Source organism: Heteronotia binoei, chromosome 18, assembly GCF_032191835.1.
Source record: "Heteronotia binoei isolate CCM8104 ecotype False Entrance Well chromosome 18, APGP_CSIRO_Hbin_v1, whole genome shotgun sequence".
Classification (NCBI taxonomy): domain Eukaryota; kingdom Metazoa; phylum Chordata; class Lepidosauria; order Squamata; family Gekkonidae; genus Heteronotia; species Heteronotia binoei.
In genome coordinates, this window is record NC_083240.1 from 21,616,663 (window position 1) to 21,641,123 (window position 24,461).

Genomic DNA, 24,461 nt, shown 5'->3' on the forward strand with positions numbered 1-24,461 from the left:
TTATCGGGATTAGCTGTTAAAGAGCAGCATTTCTAGGGCTGCCAGCTCCAAGCTGGACAGTTCCTGGAGATTTGGGAATCGAGGCTGGGGGCAGCAGGAGCTGCTTAGGAGAGGGGAGCTCAGTGGGGTATAATGCCATCCAGTCCTCCCTCCAAAGAAGCCATTTGCTTCATGGGAACTGATCTCAGGAAATCAGGTGTAATTCTGGGAGATCTCCAGGCCCCACCTGGAGGGTGGCAAAACTAGGTATTCCAGTGGCTAGGAAACAATTTTAACCGGTTGTGACAGTAAGAGTCAACAACTGATGGCCCTCAAGAAATATCTAGCCCCTTTAAAAGCTTGCCCTTCCACCCAGCAAAGAAACATAAATTGATTGGGGGTGGGTTTTTTTTAGGGTTTAAAAGGATTAACATCTGGGCTTGAAGACTGTACAGGAAAACGTGGAACGATGATGCCTTTGGGGGTGTCCGGGGATCAAGGACCAGGCCTCTGCTCTGCTCTTGACCCTGCATTCACACTAATGCACATACACACCCACACACAGCCTGGCCAGGGTCACCTTGCAAGTCGAAGCGGATGTGGCCGTCAAAATGCATGGCGCTGTGGAAGCGTCCGTCACACGTCTCGCACAAGTGGAGGGGGCTGTTGTGGTTCAGCTGCTGGCACTCGGCGTGGTGGCATACCTGGGAATGCGGGAAGGGAAAGAAAGAAACCATCGTGAGGCAAAGCCAACCTGGTCAAACTGAAGGCCAGTTTCAATATCAACAGGACTTTTTTTGTAGCCGGAACTTCTTTGCATATTAGGCAACACCTCCTGATGTAGCCAACCTCCTGGAGCTTACAGGAAGCCCTTTACAAAGAGCCCCGTAAGCTCTTGGAGGGTTGGCTACATCAGGGGTGTGTGGCCTAATATGCAAAGGAGTTCCTGCTACAAAAAAAGCCCTGGGTACCCTTAAGAGCTGCAGAGAAGAGGGGCATTTCAACACGCACCATTTCCCATACAGGAGAGAGGAAAGGAAGAACCACCAGCATCTATCTCCTCCATAGCTTGGAAAGGTACAGAGCCCTTGGTCGCCTTTGGATCTCCCCTGCCAGTGCAGACCAATGCCTTGCACCATAGTGGGGAAGAGGTATTTAAAACAGCCTCCAATTTGGCATCCTGTGGCTCTTCGGGCATCTTGAAACAAAACTTTTTTTTTTCTGCTTGAGGATGAGAAGCTGAAGATACAAAAACCCACAGGACGGCGCTGATTGCATGTGTGTCTGTTTCTAGCCAGAGAAGCACACGCAAGCAGAATTCCTTAGGTGGTTCATCCCCCCCCCAGTGCTGTTCCACATGTATTTTTATCCATAATTAAAGACTGAGAGAACAACCAAGCTCTGCACAAAAGGACACATTGATCCTGGGGCTCCTCTGCTCGGGAAGGGCACCGGGTTTGTTCATCTGAACTTCTGCTCTCCCCTTCTAGCCGCCTGTCAGTTCAACGAATGCAAACAGAAAAGAAAAAAAAGAATGTCACCCTCTTACGAAGTCTCCTTCCTTCTTTAAGTGGGGGGGAGGCTCAAATACAGACTGGAATGCACAAAGCTGCCTTGTACCTGTTTCCATGTGGATGTTTGGCTCCAGCTTCCCTACAGGAGCACTGCGTTTGGGAGCACCCACGAGACCTCATCTTCTAGGTCCTGCCCCCCCCCCCCCCAGGTTTCCTGCAATGTGGTTTGGTATAACCTTTTGGGAAAGACTGCAAATCAAAGTCCCTTTGGATAGCATCTGGACAGGAAGGTGCACATCTGTGCAAGGCCTGACAACACTGGCACCATTTTCCTTACTTCAGTCCTTGTGGTACCCATTTCTCTTCCACCAAAAGGCTTTCAGGGTTTTTTAAAAATCAGCAATAGCTGCATCGCTATAGCATTATATCCTCAGCACGGTGTAGTAGCCGAAAGCGATGGACTCTGACCAAGAGAACCAGGGTTTGATTCCCCACTCCTCCACATGAAGCATGCAGTGTAACCTTGGGCCAGTCACAATTCTCCCAGACCTCTCTCAGCCCCATCTGCCTAACAAGGTAAACTGTTACAGGAAGAGGAAGGGAAGGAAATTGTAAGTCGCTTTGCGACTCCGAGTACAGAAAAGCAGGGTATAAAAACCAACTCTTCTTCTACTTCTGTTATAATGATCTATTGCAACAATGCACCTGTTCCCAGCTTTAGTTTATTTAGGTATCTAGCCCTTTTCATTGCAGGGTTCTAAGAGAAAATGTACTGGCTATCTTGATCCCTAGAGACCTCCAAGCCAATGCATGTTTCAGCATGCTCACTTACACTGCTTTCACTGGACCTAAGTGCTGGTTTGTGGGCCATACCAGCACTTAACGTCAGCTTGTGTGTTTGTGTTAAGTCATTTTTGACTCAGGCACTGAGGCAACAGCAATACACTAATGAGAAGGGGGCACTGCAAAGAAGCTCACACAAAAGAGCTCATTGTATTGCAATGTGTCTCTTCCTATGAGCCCCTCAAGTGCTCACCAGATCTCTGTGACAAGTCCCCAACAACCCCTTGTAGCTGCACTGCACATGCAAAAAGAGTAAAATACGAAATTGAGATGCAGGCCATTTTATTGACAGACTGGCAGTTGCCACCCTAAACAGAGCTGTACCTTTCTAAGCCCACTGATGTCAATGGAATCAGAAAGGCATAGCTTTGCTTAGGATTGCACACCAAATTTCCCTCCAAACGTTTAACATTCTACCTCAGGAGAAACTATGCAACCAGTAAACCAATATATGGGTAGGAGTCAATCTTCCCTTGAGCCCCCCTTTCTACATAATGCCAAGTGGGGCTAACATCACTTATTGGTGTGGCCCTCCCATGTTGACAATGATGCTTAATGAAATAATACTATTTCCTATTGCAAAGGGCTGGCTAATTTGGCATCACAGATATGGGAGTAAGAGGGCACTGCTTCTGCAGGAGAGACCTGCAGATGTGTGTGTCTGACTCCAGGAAGAACTGAGAGGAGAGTGGTATAAAACAAACAGCCTGGAGAGAGAGGAGGGGTCAGAGAGAAGCTCCCAGGTCAAGAACAAAGAGCGGCATCCCATGAAGTGGATCAAACATATGCTACATGTCTAGAGCAATGTAGCACCACCACCACCACCCAACATCCAGGCATGCTGACTGACACTACTCCAACACGTCACTCCCAGTGGATGACGTCAAATATAACCAGTGCTACACCCACCGGAGCCACAGGTCCCTGACAAGCTAATGCTACATGCACAGCAACCGAGGACCACTTTAAAGGTGGAACATCACACGGATATGCAATTTTAGACTTATCTGACCTCCGTTCAGCAGCAGGAAAACTGCCCTCTCCTCATTTCTTCAGAAAAGTTGTCTGCAGTCCCTCCTGCCAAGGCATGACTCCCTACTCCTTCCCAGGGCTTTTTTTTTTTGTAGAAAAAGCTCAGCAGGAACTTATTTGCATATTAGGCCACACACCCCGACATCACCATTGTTTCATACAGGGCTTTTTTTGTCCAGCAGGAATTCATTTACATATTAGGCCACATCCCCTGACACCAAGTCAGCCAGAACTGCGTTCCTGTGAGTTCCTGCTAAAAAAAAAAGCCCGTCTCCTTCCCATATATGGAGCAGCCCACACCACTTGTATGCCTCCCCAAAACCATTAAACCCTCCCCTTCAGCTAGAACAGAAGCGCCACTAGGAAAGAGTCACCCCTCCTGTCTTTCTATCCTAAATACAAACCATCAGCAGTAGCAAAAGGCAGCTCCTTGGCTGAAGCTATGGCCCCATCTCTGAGTCAGCTGTAGAAGAGGCCATGGGGTTAGCGTTGGCCTATCAGTGTCCCCCTCTTGGGGCAAAGGAAACGAGTGTCTGCTGCAGAACAATGCACCGGCAACCAGAGTGTTTCCTCCGATTGTGAGCAGAGGCCGTGCTGTGCCCAGGGCAGTTCGGCATCGACCAGTGAGGGGGGCGGTATTTTTAAATGCACAGCCAGGCCCTTGGGGAGGAGGGGTGTGCTGCTCAGTGCCCTGTGACCTTTCTGCCCACACACAACAATGCCCACGGATGGCAACAAAGAAATATCTCTTAGGGCCGTCTGAATCTGCGGGGGAAGGGAGTAGATAGGAATTAATTGGCTTCATTTCCAAAATAAGAATTTCTAAAAATAAGAAGCAACTGTCCAATGACCTAAGGTCAACTGGACAGGAAATGTGGTCTACAGTCTGATCTTTTAAGTATGGATTCTGGTAAATGATTTTAGGATCTTATGCAGTTATAGTAATTTAGCTCTGACCAATCTTGTCAGTTCTTGATAGCTAAGAAGGGCCACAGAATCATAGAGCTGGAAGGTAGCTCCAGGGTCATCTAGTCCAACCCTCTGCACAATGCAGGAAATTCACAAATACCCCTGACAAGTGTTCCCTGCAAGCTGAGTTAGTGTGAGCTAGCTCATAGTTTTTTAGCCTCCAGCTCACACATTTTTGTCTTAGCTCAGGAAAAACGGCCCCAGAGCAAACTAATTTATGCAGTAGCTCCCAACTTTAATGCCAGTAGCTTACAAAGTAGAATTTTTGCTTACAAGAAGAAGACTGCAGATTTATACCCTGCCCTTCTCTCAGAATCAGAGACTTAGAGCGGCTTACAATCTCCTTTATCTCCTTCCCCCACAACAGAAACCCTGTGATGTGAGGTGGGTGGGGCTGAGAGGGCTCTCACAGCAGCTGCCCTTTCAAGGACAACTCCTGCGAGAGCTATGGCTGACCCAAGGCCATTCCAGCAAGTGTAAGTGGAGGAGTGGGGAATCAAACCCGGTTCTCCCAGATAAGACTCCATACACTTGACGACTACACCAAACTGGCTCTCTAGACTCCACAGCTTAGAGGAAGCATTGCCCACGACCCTCAGTGACACCTGCCGCACACCCAGAAGATGGCAAAGAAAACCCCTCCAGGATCCCTGGCCAAACAGGCCTGGAGAAAAATTGCTGTCTGACCCCAAAGTGCTGATCAGCATTTCCCTGGGCCCCGAGAACTAAGCACTGATGCAACCCTTCCTGCCCTCCTCATGATCTGCCTAAGTTCACAGAATCAGCATTGCTGTCAGATGGCTATCTAGCCAGGGTCGGCGCTGGCTAGTATTTTGAGGGGAGATCTCCAAGGAAATCCAAGGTCCTGATGCGGAGGCAGACAATGGCAAACCACCTCTGAACATTTCTTCCCTTGAAAACCATATGAGTACACACAAATCAGCTGTGACTTGACAAAAAAAGAGGAAATGGATAGATTGATTGACCAAAAGGCAGATAGGCCAGCAGGGGGCGACATAACACAGCCCACTGGAACGGCCTTTGCTACAATTTCAACTATTCAAAACTCCCAGAAGTTTTAGGATTCGCTGAACAGTGCAGTTTCAACTAGTTTTCATTTCATTTTGCAAGTTCTAGGGCTGCCACTCTCCAAGTGGTGGCTGGAGATCTCCTGGGATTACAACTGATCTCCAGCCGGAAGACCAGTTCATCAGGAGAAAATGGCCGCTTTGGAAGGTGGACTCTATGGCGTTAGCCCCACTGAAGTCTCTCCCATCTGCAGGGTCCATCATACTCTAAACGCTCTCCCCCAGACCTCCAGGTATTTCCCAGAGCCGGCAACCCTATTTGCAACTGGGTTACTGCGTGAAACAGGAAAATCTACTTGCAAAATAATCATTGAAGTGCACTGAAAGTACTTTACTCAGTGTGTGTCAAAAAGCCAAGGTGGGTGTGTTTCAGACTCCTGGAGTCTGTCTTATCAGGCTTCGATAGGAAATCTGCTTTCAGCAATCAATGACTACAATCCCCCCATTGTGTGTCAGCTACAAAATACTCTCAGAGAGTTCTGTTTTAATGTCTGCTGCCTTGGGAACTCTGTTTGGGTAGAAAGGCAGCATTAAAAATGTCTTAAATAAATAAAAATATAAATAATTATATGGTTGTATGTATCACTCACTGCACATTCTGTTTATCAGATTCTGTCAGGCACTCCTCACTACTGCATGTCAGCTGTCAAACACTGTAATCACGTATCATAGGATGTCAAATTACAGGTGCCAAATATTCAAAAAGGTAAAAAATAAAGGTATGCATGCCATTAAGGCTACCAACCTCCGGGGGCGGGGGGGGGGGCTGGAAATCTCCCAGAATTACAACTTGGTCTTCTGAGATCAGTTCTTCTGGAGGAAACAGCAGTTTTGGAGGATAAACTGTATGACATTATACCCCAGTAGGATCACTCCCCTCCTCAAACCCCAGCTTCTCCAGGCTTCACCCCAAATCTCCAGGTATGTCCCAACCCAGAGTTGGCAACCCTACAACCATCCTGACCTCCTAGGAAGGAGTAGATTGAAAACATGCCGCTATTGCTTTCGGCTACATAAGCCTGTCGAATATTCACCGCTGCATCTCTGATCATCACCGACTCCTACAGAATGTTAGCTGCCAGATGTTAAACACACTTTGGATGACAGAACATCAATCAGCGACTAGCTGCACGCAGCAAAAACTTTGGCCATCAGAACTTGCCCAGAAGAAACTGGAGAATCTGGGAAACAGATACGTTTCAACTGTAGCACAAGCGGACCAGAAGTTTTTATGCCATTTGCCTTTGATAACTCAGGGAAGGCCTAGTAATATGTCAGATCCTAGTATACCCATCAGAACTGCATCTCTGTGGGTTTTTTCCACCCTGCGACCAGTCTGGGCAAACACCTTGCGGAATGTCTCCTCTTTCTGTTCACGCACAGCACTGCACAACATTCATGACTCCACGCCCAACCCTGCCGTTCATCAGAGCTCGTTTTCTGCAAATGCATCAGAGTTGGTGCAGATGCATGGGCTCAATGAATGAATACAGCATTACTTCCGGGAGCCCGTAAAACTAAGAGGAAGCAAGTCAATACGGAATGAAACAGAATGAAGACAAGATGGAGCTAACGCTGGTCAATAGACCCCTTGCTCTAGTCTAGAAGGTGCTCCAGGGTTTAGACCTCACCAGGGCTTTTTTTGTATAAAAAAGCCAGCAGGAACTCATTTGCATATTAGGTCATGTCACCATTGTTTCACACAGGGCTTTTTTCTAGGAAAAGGCCAGCAAGAGCTCATTTTCATATAAGGCCACGCCCCCTGATGCCAAGCCAGCTGGAACTGCGTTCCTATGCATTCCTGCTCAAAAAAAACAGCCCTGGACCTCACTGTTCTACCGCCAAAGACAGCTACCCTCTGAAATGGCTGTAGAAGGAATTTGCTTCCCTGCTTTTGGCCATCCAGTGCTACCCTTCCCTAAGTATATAAGAAGCCTCTTGGGGTGCTTTTGGTTCCCCTATTGCTCTGCAAAACACCTGTGGCAAAGACTTTCCAAATTTATAGGATTGAGAAACTGTCCTCTCTTCAAGACCCGGCTAATCTGGCCACACTGCTGCATGTGCAACCCCAAGGCAGGATGGATAAAAATCAGTATCTAGAAGATACCAGAGAGTTTCAAAGTTCCCAGACTGTTGGTTTGTCTCCTCAGTGGTAACTTGTTTGCTAACAGCAATGCTGTTTTAAAATAAATCTTTTAAAATGTTTTAAAATAAATAATGCATATAGGTAGAATACTGTAAAACAGATGCCTACCCTACCAGCCCACTGCAAGTTGGTGTAGGTATATGCAGTCAATCCTTTACCTTCTTCTAAAAGCGCACAATGAATAAAGGATTCATGGGGACAGGAGAGATATGGATAAGGAGAAGTCTGGAGTTCAGCTACAAAAGGGCATGACAAGAAGCAGAAACAAAAGTAAAAGTGACTGAGCAGCACATTCCAGAAACCTTCAGATCTTCGCAGCTTGCCTTAATTTGAGGTCTACAGTCCTGCTCTCTCATGGAAAACCGGCTTAGGCTATAATGGTGACAGGCCATAAAAAAGACCCAGTTTGGGAACATTTTAATCAAGTTCTTCTACCTGTAGGCAGGGCTCTTTTTTTTGCAGCAGGAACTCCTTTGCATATTAGGCTACATCATGGGGATCCTTTACAGTAGGCCCTACAATCCTTTACAGTAGGCCTTGTAAGCTCTTGGAGGACTGGCTACATCAGGGAGGCGTAGCCAAGTATGCAAAAGATTTCTTGCTACAAAATGCACAGCCTGCTGCGTAGGGTTGCCAGCTCCAGGTTCAGAATTCGGGATGGGGGGCCAGGTGGGGATTTTGGGGAGGGGAGGGACCTCAGCAGGATACAAGGACATCAAGTCTGTCCGTCCTCCAAAGCGAGGGTTGCCAACCCTCAGGTGGGTAGAGAAGCCGAGAATTCCACAGGACAACGTGACTTATACGACAACACGAAAAACTGTGGAAAATAACAACTCATGAAAATTACTTCAAAAATATAATTCATCGATTTTTAAACACTACAGCATCATGTATTATTGCGTATTATCAAGAATTCATGAATACAAGGTATAAAGGGCAGGGAATAAATTTTCAAAAGTGCTTGCAGTTAATCATGTCCATCGCCGACTTAAGACGCTTGAAGCCTATTCACCCAACTCCGCGGGACAAATAAAGTGCCAGTGTCGGCTGTGTTGCAAATGCAGATAGTTTTTGTTTTTCAGAAAAAAAGTTTTGGATTTTAAGATGTTACATTAGACATTCATCCTTTAAAGAAGTTTAATATATAGTGGATGGTCATCAGCCTCTAACAGTAAAGCCTGTAATACTGTTTCAAGTGTCTTCATCTGGGAGACGTTTTCCACTTATCAGTACCTAGCATACCACATGCCTGTGACATGAGCTCTGGAGAAAACCTGGGATCCCCCAGGTTGGAGGCCCTCTCCTCCGCTTCAGAGTTATCAGAAAGCGGAGGGGGGAGTATCTGCTGGGCACTCCATTATATCCTATGGAGATCGATTCCCCATATAATAGAGAATTGATCTGTGGGTATCTGGGGCTTGGGGGGGCTGTTTTTTGAAGTAGAGGCACCAAATTTTCAGCATAGCATCTAGTGCCTCTCCTGAAAGTACCCCCAAAGTTTCAAAAAGATTGGAACAGGGGGTCCAATTCTATGAGCCCCCAAAGAAGGTGCCCCTACCCTTCATTATTTCCAAATGGAGGGGAGGCATTTAAAAGGCATGCAGTCCCTTTAAATGTGATGGCCAGAACTCCCTTTGGAGTTCAATCGCGTTTGTCACAACTTTGCTCCTGGCTCAGCCCCAAAGTGCTCAGATATTTCTTGAGTCAGACCTGGCCATCCTCTCCAAAGCTGCCAGGTTTTTCTTCAGGGGAACTGATCCCTGTCCTGTGGAGATGAGCGGTAATTCCAGATCTTGAGGCCTCACCTTATATATGGATTTCCTATGTCTTTAAAAGAACTACATATTGAATGAACAGAAGGAGTTTGATATTAAAAGTATTCTAGTGATTTGTGGGTTACGACACTTCGGTGGTTTTTCTGCTATTGTGTTCTGTACATAACTCCCTCCCTTTATTTGCAATTTTCCCACCTGGAGGCTGGTAGCCTTACTTAGAAGACCAAATGAAGCAACATCATGAGAATAGATCCAGGTGAGCAGCCGTGTTGGTCTGAAGCAGTAGAACAAAGCAAGAGTCAAGCTGCACCTTTAAGACCAACAAAGTTTTATTCAGAACGCAAGCTTTCATGTGCTCGAAGCACACCATCAGACAAAAGCATGGAATGGCAAGCAGTCCTAAATATACAGAAAATGGGCAGTGAGTTGCTATGTAGAGTCATGGAAATGTTTTTTAGCAGATGATAAGAGTCACAAATTGGGGCCTGGTGTTTGTTAACTGTTGTTGTTTCAGCCCAGTTAACATAAACTAACAAACCCCAGACCCCAACTTGTGACTCTTTTAATCTGCTAAAAAACATTTCCATGACTCTGCATACTAACTCACTACTCACTTTCTCTATATTTAGGACTGTTTGCCATTCCGTACTTTTGTCTGATGAAGTGTGCTTCTAGCACACGGAAACTTATATTCTGAATAAAACTTTGTTAGTCTTAAAGATGCCACTTGACTCTTGCTTTTGCTCATGAGAAGTTATGTAAAAAAAGGTAAAGGTAGTCCCCTTGACTAGTAATTTAAATCACAATTTAAATAAAATCCACCCTGTAGGCTGGACTGCTGCAACCTACTTCAAGTGGAGCTGCCCTTGAAGACAACTCAGGGGATCCAGTGTAAAAGGAAGTTATCCATTGGTTTACTGAGTCAGGTCAATAGCACCAGATTATACCCATGCTAAAACAGCTGCACAAGTTACCGATCTGCTTTTGGAGACCATTCAAAGTCTGCCAAACCTTTAATAACCTCGGGACCACATACCTCTTCCACTGACATATTTCCCATCACTGATTTCTTTTGTTGTCCCACTAAGTAGCCCAACTGGCTTTGGTCCCAAATCATGCATTTTCAGCTGTTGATCGATTATCACAGACCAGCCACCTGAAATCCGCAGGCCAGAGTCCTTCCTTCCTTGGCTTTTGGAAAGCTTGCAAAGCCTTATTTCAGAAAGTTTCCTGTTGACATAGCTGGCTATGGAAGTTTATATATATATAAAAAGGGCATTCAGTTTATTGGAGTATGAACTGTAAGTTGTTGCTTTGGGTGAAACTGAGATGTTTTCATGTTTGTACTAGGCATGTTTTTGAAGATTATTTTGTCTGGGTTTTTGTGATCGACATTAGCCGCCCTGAGTTTTGTTTGAAGGGTGGGATATAAATAGTTCAAATAAAGAAAGTGCATACAGGAAACTGTTGAGGAAGATGGATTAAATTTAAAGCAACCTAGCACTGCCATGGCCCTGATCTGGCTCACTCTGGTTAGCCCAACCTTCTTAGATCTCAGAAGCTCCACAGGGTGGGTCCTGGATAGTATCGGGATGGGAAACCACCAAGGAATTCCAGGGTTGCCACACAGAGGCAGGCAATGGCAAACCACCTCTAGACATCTCTTGCCTTGAAAACTCTATGGTGTTGCCATTAACTCAGCTGTGACTTGATGGCACTTTTCGCCACCAGCCCATAGGCTACAACAGCCAAAGCAAAATGCCAACTTCGATCTTTGAATCAAACTCCAAAGTCAGAAACTTGAAAAGTTGCAATGCAGAGTTGCTATTTAGAACAGAATCATAGAGTTGGAAGAGACCTCCAGGGTCATCTAGTCCAACCCCCTGCACAGTGCAGGAAATTCACAAATGCCTCCCCCCACACACACACCCAGTGACCCCTGCTCCATGCCCAGAAGATGCTCCAGGAACCCTGGCCTGGAGAAAATTGCTGATTGACCCCAAAGTCAGAGGCTAGATGGCCATCTGACAGCAATGAAGATCCTGTGAATTTAGGGAGGAGGTATTTGTAAATTTCTTGCATTGTGCAGGGGGATGGACTAGATGACCCTCGGGGACCCTTCCAACTCTATGATTCTATAATTCTTTGAAAGTGGCAATCAGCATTCCCCTGGGTATGTAAGAAGGGGCAATGAGAACTGAGCACTGATGCAACCTTCCTGACTAAGTCTGCAGAACCAGCAATGATTTGAAAGGGCATGGAAAATTCCTTGCAACATTCTCCAAATCCACTCTTGAGTGTGCCTCATTCAGTCAGCCTCTTGGTCCATCAAGTTCAGTGCTGCCTACTCTGGTTGGCAACAGCTCTCCGGGGTCTTTGATGGAGGCCTTTCACATCACCTAATGCTGGGGACTGAACCTGGGACCTCCTGCAGCTTGCCAAGCAGATGTTCTACCATTGAGTTTTGGCCCCTCCCTACAGAAATGCCAAAAAGCATTTTTTTATATAGCCAAAAGGAGAGAGAGGGCGTCACAGACTTGCAGAAGTTTTTATTTCTTCATTTATTTACTTCATTTATAGCCTGCCTTTCTCCCCACGCGGGACCCAAAGCAGCTGACATTGTCCTCCTCCCCTCCGCTTTATCTTCACAACAACCCTGTGAGGTAGGTTAGGCCAAGTATGTCCATCTAGCCCTATGTCATTCAGCAAACTTTCATGCCAGGCCAGGGATTAAAACCTGGGTCTCCCGGAAACAAGCTCTACACCAGGGTTGGCCAAACTTGCTTAACGTATTATTATTCGTTTATTTATATTCCGCCCATTCCCCCATAGGGGCTCAGAGCAGAGTCAGAATAAATGTCAGATGTTTGAGAGCCACAAGGGTGGAAGGGAGGGAAGGAAGGAAGAAAAATTGAAAGAAAGGTGGAAAGAAAGCAAAGGTATGGGTGAGGGAGAAGGGAGGGAGAGGTGGAAAGAAAGCAACTTTAAATGCATTCACCAAGCCACCAGCTGGCTTGCTTTGGAGAAGTGATTTAAAGAGAGAAATGCCTTCTTCAAACAGGCCGATGGGGCAGTAGGGGCTTTGAGAGCCACACAATATGTGTGAAAGAGCCACAGTTTGGCCACCTCTACTCTACACTCTAACCACAACGCCAGCTCTCCACTACACCATGCCAGCTTTCTATATGTAGCTAGCTATCTCACTGTCTTTTCTTTTTGTTCTCCTGCTTACATAATTGCCTTTCTTCCCCCAAAGTCCTGGAGTTCTTGCAGCCATCTTTTCGAGTTTTGCACTGTGTCCCAGATGAGCAGAGGCCTGCTGGACCTCTCTTTCCCAGAAACTTCAAGCAGACAGGCCTTGCATCTGTGCTTCTAGGGCCACACGGTTCCCTTCCAGCAGATGAAAGTCTGTCCGTCGGCCAGATGGGAAAGCTGCGGGGGGGGGGGCGGGGAAGATGCTGCAGAAAGGGCAACAGCTGCCAGGACACCCTCCCACATCTCTCTGTTCCCAGGGAGTTTTGCGGCTGGCCAGCCAGCCGGGCGAGGTTCAAGAGAGCCCACCGCCAGCAGCAGTTCACAAAGGACACAGCGATCCCAAAAGCCTCATGCTGCTGTGGCTTGTTCCCGTGCAGGAAGCAAACATGTAAATATTTGCAGTCTTCATAAGATACAGAATCCTAGAGGAACGAGCCAGAAAGGGGGTGGAGCGGGGTACTGACAACATGGCAACCAGCCCCATCAGCTGGCACAAGAAGCACTGAACAGATGAAGGGGGGGGGAATCAGCAGGTGGCTCTTTCTCGGGACCTGGGATGGGAAAAGCCAGGCACTTTGGCTCAGTTCCCACAGCAAGCCAGCCAAGCTCCCAGGAGAGATGCAGAAAAACACCTAGGCGGAGGGCAGCAGAGAGCCACGGCTGCTACCGTGCGCGCTGCTGAATTTTTAAACCATAGTGCGGCCGACATGGAAGCGAACGCCCATCGTGCAAAGGCCTGCGAGGACAAACGGGGAATCTCTTTGAAGAAAAAAAAGGTCGGTCCAGGGAAGAACAGAAGCCATGACTCCCCAGACCCCAGACTCACCTGTTCTCCAGCCACAGCGGTCTCCCCAGCCCCTTTTGTCCACCAGGCCGGTTCATCTGGACTGTGGCAGAAACAGTAGTGCCTCTCAAGCTCCGGGGCCTCTGGCCAAGCTGGAGCTGAGCTGGGCTGACTCACGGTTGTCGGAGGGCTCTGGGGTAGAGTCTCTGTTGTGACAAGAGGTTGACTAAGCAGGTGGGGCATCTCTGGGGTTTTGCAAACCCGCTCCCTGCCAGTCTGGGCTCAGACAATGCGGCGATTTACAGCTGGCTCAGAGCACGGCTGAACGGCTGCAGCTGCCTGCCTGCAGGTACTTGCCTCGGCCTTCGCCTTCCTCTCGCCCGCCCCCACTTTCTGCCGGAGACTCTCCCTAGCTGGAAATTAAGCTGCAAGCTCCAGCAGGGACATACCTCCACTCCAGCAGCAGTAACCAGCACCCTGCGCATCAGGTTTCCGGAAATGCTCTCTCTCTCTCTCTCTCTCTCGCTCTCTCATGCATGCACATATAATGGTGGAGCTGCGTACACACAGGTCATTCTGGATGTCTCCTTCTGTCTGGAGCCCACCAAAGGCCCACTCAAGCCATTTTTATTTTTGCTGAAGGCAAAAAAGAAATCCCTTGACTCATACACATCCGCAATGATTTGGCCAAGGTACTACAGAACAGTGAGGCATCCTTTGTTCTCACTGTACATATGACTGAAAGAGTGGCTATTTTTTAAAATGTCGCCATCGAGACTCAGGCTGCAGTCACACACACTAAATAATGCACTTTCAATCCACTTTCAGGGCACTTTCCAACTGGGTTTTGCCAGTTCACAAGGTCAAATCCAGTTGGAAAGTGCATTGAAAGTGGATCGAAAGTGCCTTACTTGGCGTGTGTGATCACAGCCACTGTCTTCCTGGATGCTGAAAGGCCTGTGTTAACCACCAAACATGTACAAGTTCTATAATTGGTTTTAATGACTGTATTATGAAAGGTCTGTTGACCGTGTAATAAAGACAATGATGAATACCACTGATCCCAACCATTGTGCCCTGGAGGACCACACTACTCCGCAAAGTGTTCCACGGTGCCTGCTTGTTCCCATGTTTCCTGGTCCCTCCCTCCCTCCTTCCAGATATCTTTTCCCAGTTCCCTTCTTCTCTTTATCCTTCTCAGCTCTTATTCTTTGCTGCCTTCCACATCCCTCCCTTTCCCTTCCCCTTTCTTTGCCCCCTTTCTCTTCCAAGTCTGATCTTCACCCCTACCCTACCCCCTACCTCACCTCAGGGGTACCAAAGGCGATGGGAAGATGGTGAGGTAGACAAGATGGGAATGGCAGGAGGGGAAAGAGAGAGATCACCAAAGCTCAGTGGCACACAACCCCAAGTCTGGGTAGTCACCACAGAAGCCTAAACGTTGCAGCTTGACTCCATTTGTCTCCATGGGGGTGGGGGCTTGTTTGAAACTACTTTGCCTCAACAACAGCTCCACTGCTAAAGAAAGGAAAGAGTAGGAGAGTGAGAAGTGAAAGCAAATGCAAGAAAAGCTTGAAGAGATAAGGGAGAAGGAGGAGGATTTCACGCTTCTCCAGGCTCATCCAGGGGAACTCCTCCTCCCCCACCTCGAGAATCACTCCAGACAACAGCCAAATAAAATCTGTTGTAAACAGGTGTACAACACCACGGTATTGGCTTCAATAAGATTATATCTGATTTATCAGAGTCTCTCATCCCGGGAAGACTTGTAGAGAGCAACTAAGGCTGCCCCCCCCCCCCCACATAAATATTCATTTGTTTCAACTGCATAAACAGCAATAAGCTCAGGCAAAGTCACCATTCTTCTAACATTTCCTTAGTCTTTTCAAAAACAGAAATCTTCCTTTTTTCCCCACCCCATGACCATTTTATTTAACTGAAAAGTTATGTTTAAAAGACAAATGGGGAGAATCAAAGTTAGCCTCTACACGCATATTCAGCAACCACTTTGTGGTGCCCCCCCCACTACTCTTTCCAAAGGTGTCACCAGTATTAAGACAGTTGAGAGTCCCTCATCAAACGTTTCCTCCATTCACTTGAATGGAGTGTGGGGAAAGAGGGTACAGTCAGGTAAAAGGAGAGAAACAGCTGACCTTGAAACTACACTAAGAGGTGTCAACCTCCAGGTGGAGCCTGGAGACTTCCTGGAATTACAAATGATCTCCAGACAGCAGAGATCAGTTCCCCTGAAGAAAATGGCTGCTTCAGAAAGCGGGCTGTATGGCATTATGTCCTGTGAGGACCTTCCCCTCCCCAAACCCTGCCTTCCACAGGCTCCACCCCTAAATCTCCAGGAACTTTCCAAACTGTAGTTGGCAACCCTGAGGAAGGATGTTCCCTTAAAAGGCTCTTCCTGCCAGGTGGGAGGACCAGCTTTGCTACATTAGTAATAGGATAGGGATGCCAACCTCCAGATGGAATCTGGACATCCCTCAGAATTTCAACTGATCTCCAGACTGCAAAGATTGGTTCCCCTTGGTGGAAATGGCTGCTTTGGAGGGGAGACACAATGGCATTATACCCCACTGAGGTCCCTCCGCTCCTCAAACCCCACCCTCCACCCCCCAAATCTCCAGGGATTTCCCAACCCAGAATTGGCAACCTTAGAAGGTAGGATGTTTCCTCAAAGGCTTTTCCCCACCAGGCAGGAGGTCCTGGAAATGTGCTGCCTCAGGCCATTTCCCGTGCTGACTACCAGGTTGGGCCAGCCTTTCGTCTACGAGGCAGCCGCCCCACCGTCTGTACATGTTTTCTCCTCATGGCTCAGTCTGATGACTCAAGGGAAATCTCTGAGGTAAGACATGAGCTTCATACTGTTTTGATCCAAGGCGTCATGCTGTTTTCACACATAGCAACGCTAAATGTCGATCAGGCGCGTCTTGGGGGGTTCAAAGCACTTAGCAGGCATTATCAAAATTATCCTTTCAACAGGAAAAAGACGGGAACTTTGGCACGGGCAACTGGGGGAAGAAAAACAAGCTCAGGTTTCCTCTTCAGGATACAGAATTCTCCATGCTTCTTTCATCTTGGACCTCTTAGCCAGCTGTTGGCTTTTACTGTCCCTATTTAGCAGAGATACCCTCTATTTTCAGTTCCTCGGTTTGATAAACCAGTGTAGTCTTGGACTAGGATGTGGAGCTAGGATTAAGAGCGTTGGACTCAGATCTGGGAGACCCAGATCTGAATCCCTGCACCACCGTGGAAAGCTGCTGGAGGGCCAGTCACTGAACCTACCTCCCTGGATTGTTGCAATAATAAAATGGAGGTAGAGGAGAATACTGTTGCAAGCTATTTTGGAAAGAAAGGCAGGGTATAAACAAATAAAGAAATGATTCACTTTCCTGATTTTACCTGCTTTTTCGCGTTAAAATGGGCTATCTTGATTGTACTGAACATGCATAGAATGGCATGCACATAAACACAAAGGCTTCATACCAAAACACCAAAAACTCTTGTGGCAACTTAAAGGCAGAAAATTCCGTGAGTCACAGCTCACTTGGCCAGATCCTGAGGCACCTTTTGAGCAGTGCAAGGATGTCTGTCAGACATTCTGCCTTCCCATGACACCTTCAGCCAAAATCACAAACACTCTCTTGACTTTTCAGCCAGAGAAGGGCAGGCTATTGCAGAGTCAATGAACGCAGCCTGCCACAGACAACCTTTGGCAGCGCATAAACAGGGAGGGGAAAGATAGGGCAGCAATCCACCGGGGTGGGAACTGAGCTGTATAACTGTGTCTCTGTTTTCATCCGAGAAGCTTCAGAGGTACGCTTATCTAACGATTTTTTACAGGACCAAAACAAGTTAAGCTGAGTCACTCTTAGAAAGCACAACAACCCGGTCACACTTTATTTAGAAAATGTGCTGTTTCTGTAGACGCTAGCTTAGGGCGGTTCACAACATAAAATAAGATTTTAAAAACCCTAGAAGCAGAAAAGCACTGAAATTAACAAACTATTAAAAGCCTAGCCAATTAAAAAAAACAAACCACAGACTATAAAAACACATAAAACCCCGCACCATAACCCAAAGAGTAATACAAGCCTGAAATCCCAGAGCATAAAAGCATTTTGTATAAGCATTTTCTTACAAACATTCTGGGACCAAGGGCTGAAGGCCCCAGGAAATGTGCAGAGCTTTTTTCCTCTATGAAAGAAAAGGCATCTTTGCCAGTCCAAACGTGCCTTCCTCTCAGCCTGTCCACCCAGAATGGCAGAACCTCTGTGGACAACTGATTGATTTAGAAAATAGTGTTTTTAGTGTACTGGCTGAGCATTTGCAGCCAACCAGTCAGTCACTGCCACACATGAAGCTGCCTTAAACAATAAACTCAAAAAACAATAATAATAGGATCACAGCAGAGATACACTACCAGAAACAGAAAACATAATTATGATTCATATAGGCTACCATAGGTAGATTTAGATAGGTAGCCTATATAAATCACAGTTATGTTTTCTTATACTGAATCAAAGCATCAGTTCATCAAGGTCAGTTTTGTCTACTCAGAGTGGCCACAGCTGTGCAGGGTCTCAGGTAGGGGTTTTTCTCATCACCCGCTACCTGATCCTTTCCACTGGAGATGCCAGGGACTGAACCTGGGACCTTCTGGATGCTGAGCAGAGGCTCTGCCACTGAGCCGTCACCCCTCCGCTAAGCCATGGTCCCTGCCCAAGCTGGGTTATCTGGTTCACTCGCACAGGGGCTGGCAGATCAGCATTCCAACATCCCTCTTCTCTCAAAATACCCTGCACAATGATGCCAGTCATCTCCATAGTCAACAACAGCAATGCTGATTCTGTGAACCTAGGCAGATAATGAGAGGGAGGGCAGGAAGGGTTGCATCAGTGCTTAGCTCTCATGGCCCTTTCTTACACACCCAGGGAAATGCTGGTTGCCACTTGGGGGTCAGAAAGCAATTTTCTCCAGGCCAGTTTGGCCAGTAATCCTGGAGGGGGTTTTTTTTTGGGGGGGGGGGTTATCTTGTAGGCAAGGAGCAGGGGTCTCTAGATGTGGTGGGGGAGGTGTCTGTGAACTTCCTGCATTGTGCGGGGCGGCGGGGGGGGTTGAACTTGATGATCCAGGAGGTTCTTTCCAACTCTATGATTCTATGACAGCCCTGCAAAGGGATGGTGTGTCACACGGCAGCATGGCACGCACCCCTGTGAGTTACCTTAAATCAGCTGCCATTTCCACGCAAATGACAGCTTAGCCACGTGCACTGGCACGCCACCTGCATTCCTCACTGGTGTTACATCCTGTACATTTGACAACTGGCCAAAATTCTGGTCAGGCCAAAACAGTCGGAGCCAGGCCCATAGCTACAATGGGGCCGGGGGGGGGGGGCAGGCCCATCCTTTCAAACCCCCTTCCGACTGTATGGCCCCTCTGTTGGAGGGCCCCCCAATCTGTCCCCTTTTCTCACCGCCACTCTGAACAAGTAGTAGCATTGCTGCCAATCCCTCTGCCGCGAGAGGGGCACATAAGAAAGGGGTGAGGGGAGCTGAGCTGCTGCGGCTGCCCAGGTGAAGTGAGGTTAGCTTGTGGAACTCAAGGCAGCCTACAGTGTCAAGAGCCCATGGCCACCAAACTCAATGGGCTCTTGGCCTCCCAAAACACCAAATCTTGCTTCCAAACATTAAATCCTGGCTATGGCCCTCGGAGTCAGATGGCAAACCTAGTTCACGGCCAATGACATCTACAGTACTTTCCATGCAGCAGGCAGGCAGTTCCGGAACGCCGATCACCACCAAGAAGCTACTTCAGGTTCAAAGTGGCCCTCTTGGGAGATGCCAACTGAAACCAACCTCTTTAACCCTCCAAGCAGCTCAGATGTCATCAGGAGCTGCATGCTCAGGATCAGGGAGTGCTCGAAATCTAATCTTCAATGCCAGGCGGGGTTGTGGCTGTTAACGGTTATCATCGTGAAGATCAAAGGTAAAATGGCTCATTTCCAGGCCTGGGATTTGTCAATCCAGGAAAAGAAAGAATGCAAATGATCTAAGCCCTTCTCTTAGGTCATGGCAAGGGCAGCCCAAGAACAGGCATGGCCACGCTTGGTTCACACGTGTGTGAGAAAGAGATGGTAGAATGCTGAGCTGGAACTATGCCCCTTTCAGCCTGCACGAGCTGCATTCCTGCTACATTCCTTTGTATTTATTTTTTAAAAGCTCCCTGCCGATAGAAAACAAGCAAGACAGGGAGAAAGGTTGTCTTTCAGCTTGCTATGCTGGTTTTCTAATTGCGGGGAGTGCTCCAACCACGATCCTTCATCTTCATTCCAAAGCAGTGCAATCCAGTCTAGAGCGCTTCTTGCTTGCGTGAGTAAGGCCTTCGTCAGGGGAAGGTCTCAAGCCTTGGCACGTTTTCTTACTTCAGGACTCTGTCCAGGGAGTACATCGAGTAACAATAGAAAACAAATTGAACTCATGCCATTCTTTCATCTCCCATTTGCCACCAGGAATTAGAGCCTGTGATGATGGGAATATACTGGCCTGAATCACAGGGTTGCCCTCTTGGCCAGTTTTCAGCCCCAGAGAAAGAAGGGAAATCCAGCCGAGCCCTTCTTGCTCTCTGTTTGCAAGTGAGCGTCGGAAGAATGCGCCAAGGCATTATGTCGGGGCAGGAGGTGAGCCTGCACTCTCAGAACAGTTTGTGCACAAGCATGGCACATACTGTGCTAGCGCATCGAACCAACACAGGGAGCTGAAGCTCTTTGTAAAAGGAAACCGTGAAACCATGGTCTGGCGGCACCACCGTTTTGCAAGGTGATTGCAGGAGACGGCCAAACAAGGTGGCCTCCCAGCCACTGCATAGGCCGAGCCAGAATAGCATATGGACCTCTCCTCCTCCCATCAGATGCCCCAGGCCACCCTACTGTGAAGGCAACCCCAATGGCAGAACCCCAGGAAGGTAAGTGAGGGGCGGCACAGCAAGGAGATACTCCACAAAACACTCTGTGCCTGACAAAGAGTAGAGTTTAAAAAGAGGAATTTACCTTTGAGAGAGGAACTCTGCACTTGCCCAGAGGTTAGTACAAATAAATAACTTGTACATTCTCAATCCCCATTTCCATGCCACTGGGAGATACCCCAGTTTTTACTGGTTTTTCTGCCTCAGCTGGAAGCAGAAATGAGTATTTGGCACAAGGAAGGCACCACCCAAATGCTACTCCTTGCCCACAGGTATTAGATAGTATAATTAGGGTTGCGAACTCTGGGTTGGAAAATTCCTGAAGATATGGGAGTAGAGCCTGATTGCTGCAGTCGAAATCACAGTTGTCATTCTGGGAGATTTCCCAGGCCCGGCCTGGAGGCTGGCAAACCTAAAGCCAGCCCAAGTGTTCAGGAAAAAAAGAACACTTTTCTTTCTGCCCTTGACACTGAGGGCCCAGCACTCCTTCCTGCCTCTCACTCTGGTCTTTGTGTGTGTTGAAAGTTCAGGAGGAGTGACTCAGATCTAACAAGTTGGGACGCAGCCATGTTACACAGGGTGACCTCTGGAAGGGACACCCCAGGGCTCCTCCGACCTGTGCCCTCTCTGCCGATGATGATCATGGCTGATGAAATGCTTTTCTGCTTGTTTGCAGTCGCAGAGCAATAACAAGGGGCAGCTCGGTTCAGCTAAGAGTCATCTAATGTAATGGTGATGGAAGTAATACGTTTCAAGGTGTCACTTCCTCCTTCCCGTGCACCCACACACCAGACCGTGCGTGATTATTCGTCTCGTATTACAAAATTTCCATCCCACCTTTCTGCCCTCGCAACGGTCACCAAGGAAACTAAAAAAAAACAAAATATACACCATAACATCAAAGCCAGTCCTAAAGCTGAAACAACTCGTCATCAAAGGAATTAAAACCAGAGCAAAAACATCATGGAAGCAACTAAAACCAGGGCTAAAACATGTTGCAAGCAGGATACACTATTGTGATGCCACCTCAGCACTGGCCCACTCTGAAGCCAGGGGGTTTTCAGATCTGTCAAAATACACAGATCTGCTGGTGGTAATCTCATATGCAGTTGGATTTAGGATTCTGCAGCCTATAAAATTGGCTGAATACACTACCATTATTCCTTCAAAACATACATAGAGGCATAAAAACAACAATTCAAACATTACTATGCAGATGCCTTTGTATCACTGGCTGACTCGTACGCTGACACACACACACCCATTTACAAGCACCATGAACTGGGCCTCAACAAGTAAAACTGAGAAAGCGCAAGACATACATTCATGAAAATAGAATAAAGCAGTAGACAAGTGCACCTTTAAGTCCAACTAAGTTTTATTCAGAATGTAAGCTTTCGTATGCTCTTAAGTAGACTTCATCAGACAAAATTTTGTCTGATGAAGTCTGCTTAAGAGCATACGAAAGGTTACATTCTGAATAAAATTAGTTGGTCTTAAAGGAGCACTTGTCTACTGCTTTGTTCTATTGCTTCAGACCAACACGGCTGCCTTCTGGGATCTACATTCACGAAAATGTTAATACTTTCTGCAAGTGCATCTGCAGAAGAGGATGCCCAGTGTGTCTCTTCATGAGCTGCTGTTGCAGCCTTGCCTCCTTTTTTTAAACCTCCACTAGGGATAGGCAGTGGGTTAGTTCATTTGCTTCCAGTGTAGATGCAACAGTGTCGCAGAGGATGCACCCCTAAGAACAGTGATGCATGCAGAAATGGGGGGGGGGTCTGGGTTCTCATAAATATCCTTGCCCTTTCCCCCTCAAAACATGCCCAATGACAAGAGAGAAATATGCCTCCAATACAAGAGTCTATCTACGCTTTTTGAAGAACAGGAGATACTTGTTTAGATACATGCATAACAATCTTTGACTGGTCTTGACCACACTGTGATAGACAAGGTATGAAAAGAACAGAGATTCTTAAAATATTAAGAAACACTAGACGACATATTGTCGTTATACAAATACATTTTGAAGACACCCAAAAGCAGGATTTTATGCCTAGGAAAGTCCCATCCCAAAATTGCCCCCTATATCTGCCAAATGTCCGAAAATGCCCTTGAGAAGGAGTGACAGCCAATTCACATAACCTCTTCCCAGTTCATCAGAGTACCCTCTTCACAAACCCTGAACCGAATTGTCCTTTGGGGCTCACAATCCACACATCTCCCTTCGACTTTCCCATTGCGCCAAGTTCAAAGGTGTGTTTCAGGTACCATAGTGACATATTCAGCAGCAAGCAAACACAACTCCCACTCACAGTGGAAAAGCCAAGTTTGCAACATCACCCTGAAGAATTTTTCCAATGCCTATGACCTTAGCCAATACACACAAGATGTCATCAATTCAATTTTCATAAATTTCCACAGGTGCCAAAACAGTAATTTTGAAGAATCAGACGATGCACTTCCTTGAAATTTTCACAATGCCCATACAACTCCTCGCAGGTATCATCTTAGAAGAGGCATTTGTTCCCTTTCACCGCCACAGAGGAGGAGGGATGTCTCTTTTTAAGATTACGCACATCAACTATGGATTTTGCACTAATGCTCAGGAAAAGCAAAACAATTTTCATCATCTTCAGCCCAGCAAATCCAGCGCACCTTTTAAAAGATTTTCCATCAGTTAATCCAAAAAGACTGATTCAATATTCCAGGAGGTGGATTTTGCCCTGTTCAAAAATAATGTTGAAAGTGGTTGGCAAGATTCTGGCAAGGGAGCGAATGGGAGAAAGGAGGGGCGGGGCTGTCACTGGACTGAACTCTTGAGGGCCAGCCCTAGGCTCAGCTGCATACCAGCCAACCGCAATAAATTTGGGGAAGGGTCCCGAGGGAGCAGCTGCCCATTTATTCTGCAACTGGTTGCACCCTGCAAATAGCACTAAACCAGCCCCCCCCCATCCAGGCTTCCCTTTCAATCATATCCACCAGCCCTGGGGGGTGGGGGAAAGAGGACACAATTGAAGAGAGCCAGCAGCCAAACCACCAGACAGCCTATTTGGCTGCAACCTTTGAATGAACGGCTCGGCGGTGCTACTCAGCAGCCGGCCTGTTCCCCCCCCTCCCAGTTGCGTCACTGCTCTTTGCTGCAGCCGCTGGAAGACGAAGGCAAAAAGGGCCGAGTGGACGGACCTGGCAGCGACCGGCCAAGGTCAAAAAATGGGTCAAATGCCATTGGGAGCAGCCCCTGCGGTCTCAGACATGCTCCCGACACTGTCAGCTGGCAGGGACTGGGGAGGCAGGATGCAGAAGGAGTGCGCCATAACAGCCCTTCTCTTGTTCTCCTAAAAAATTAGAAAGACACTTCTGAACGTGAAAAATGGAGCAGCCCTGACTAAACCAACTGGAGACAGCTGGCCAAGACCTCGCACCAGGCATGCCTTTCTTCTGTACTCAGGCCACATCCTTCCTCGGAGAGGCTGGGACTCTCACTTCGGCAGCACAAAGACCAGGGCTTTTTTTTTGTAGCAGTAACTGCTTTGCATATTAGGCCACACCTCCCTGATGTAGCCAATCCTCCAGGAGCTTACAGGAGGCCCTGTACTAAGAGCCCTGTGAGCTCTTGGTGGATTGGCTACACCAGCGGTGTGCGGCCTAATATGCAAAAGAGTTCCTGCTACATAAAAAGCCCTGACAAAGATTAACACTGGAACAATCCAGAGATGCTGGCCGGGACATCCTATACCTAGTGAAAGCTGTTCTGTCCCAGGTAGACTTTGTCGGGCATCAACCTGCGGCTCTTTGGCAAGTGCATCTGTGTGTGTACAGCACGGATTTATAGCACTATATGTAAAAGAAGCCCTGCGGCGCAGGAAGACCCCTTTCCACAAGTCAGGGCGAGGCTCCTGGAGGATGTGCGTGACTCTTGGGATGCCCTGTGTGAGAACGCAGCCCAAAGGGGCCAGAAGAGGTTTCTAGCCTTCAAGACTCTGCTGAGAGCAGATGGGCAGGAGGGGGCTAAGCTACAGTCTTCCCAGCCCCACAGAGTGTTCCTGCCTGGGGAGAAATGGATCCTTCAGTCCCCTCTTCATTAAGCCGTCCAGGGAAGCA

General features: G+C 47.5%; 1 protein-coding gene across 3 annotated transcripts in view; it reads right to left on the reverse strand.

Moving 5' to 3' along the window:
* The window catches only part of PLEKHG5 (pleckstrin homology and RhoGEF domain containing G5), a 125,671-nt gene that overhangs the window by 42,223 nt on the left and 58,987 nt on the right, over positions 1-24,461 (reverse strand). For all 3 annotated transcript variants that reach the window (XM_060258784.1, XM_060258786.1, XM_060258785.1), the window contains one exon: positions 560-683. In XM_060258784.1, the coding sequence (XP_060114767.1) occupies positions 560-683 (124 nt within the window). The remainder of the gene's footprint in view (positions 1-559; positions 684-24,461) is intronic.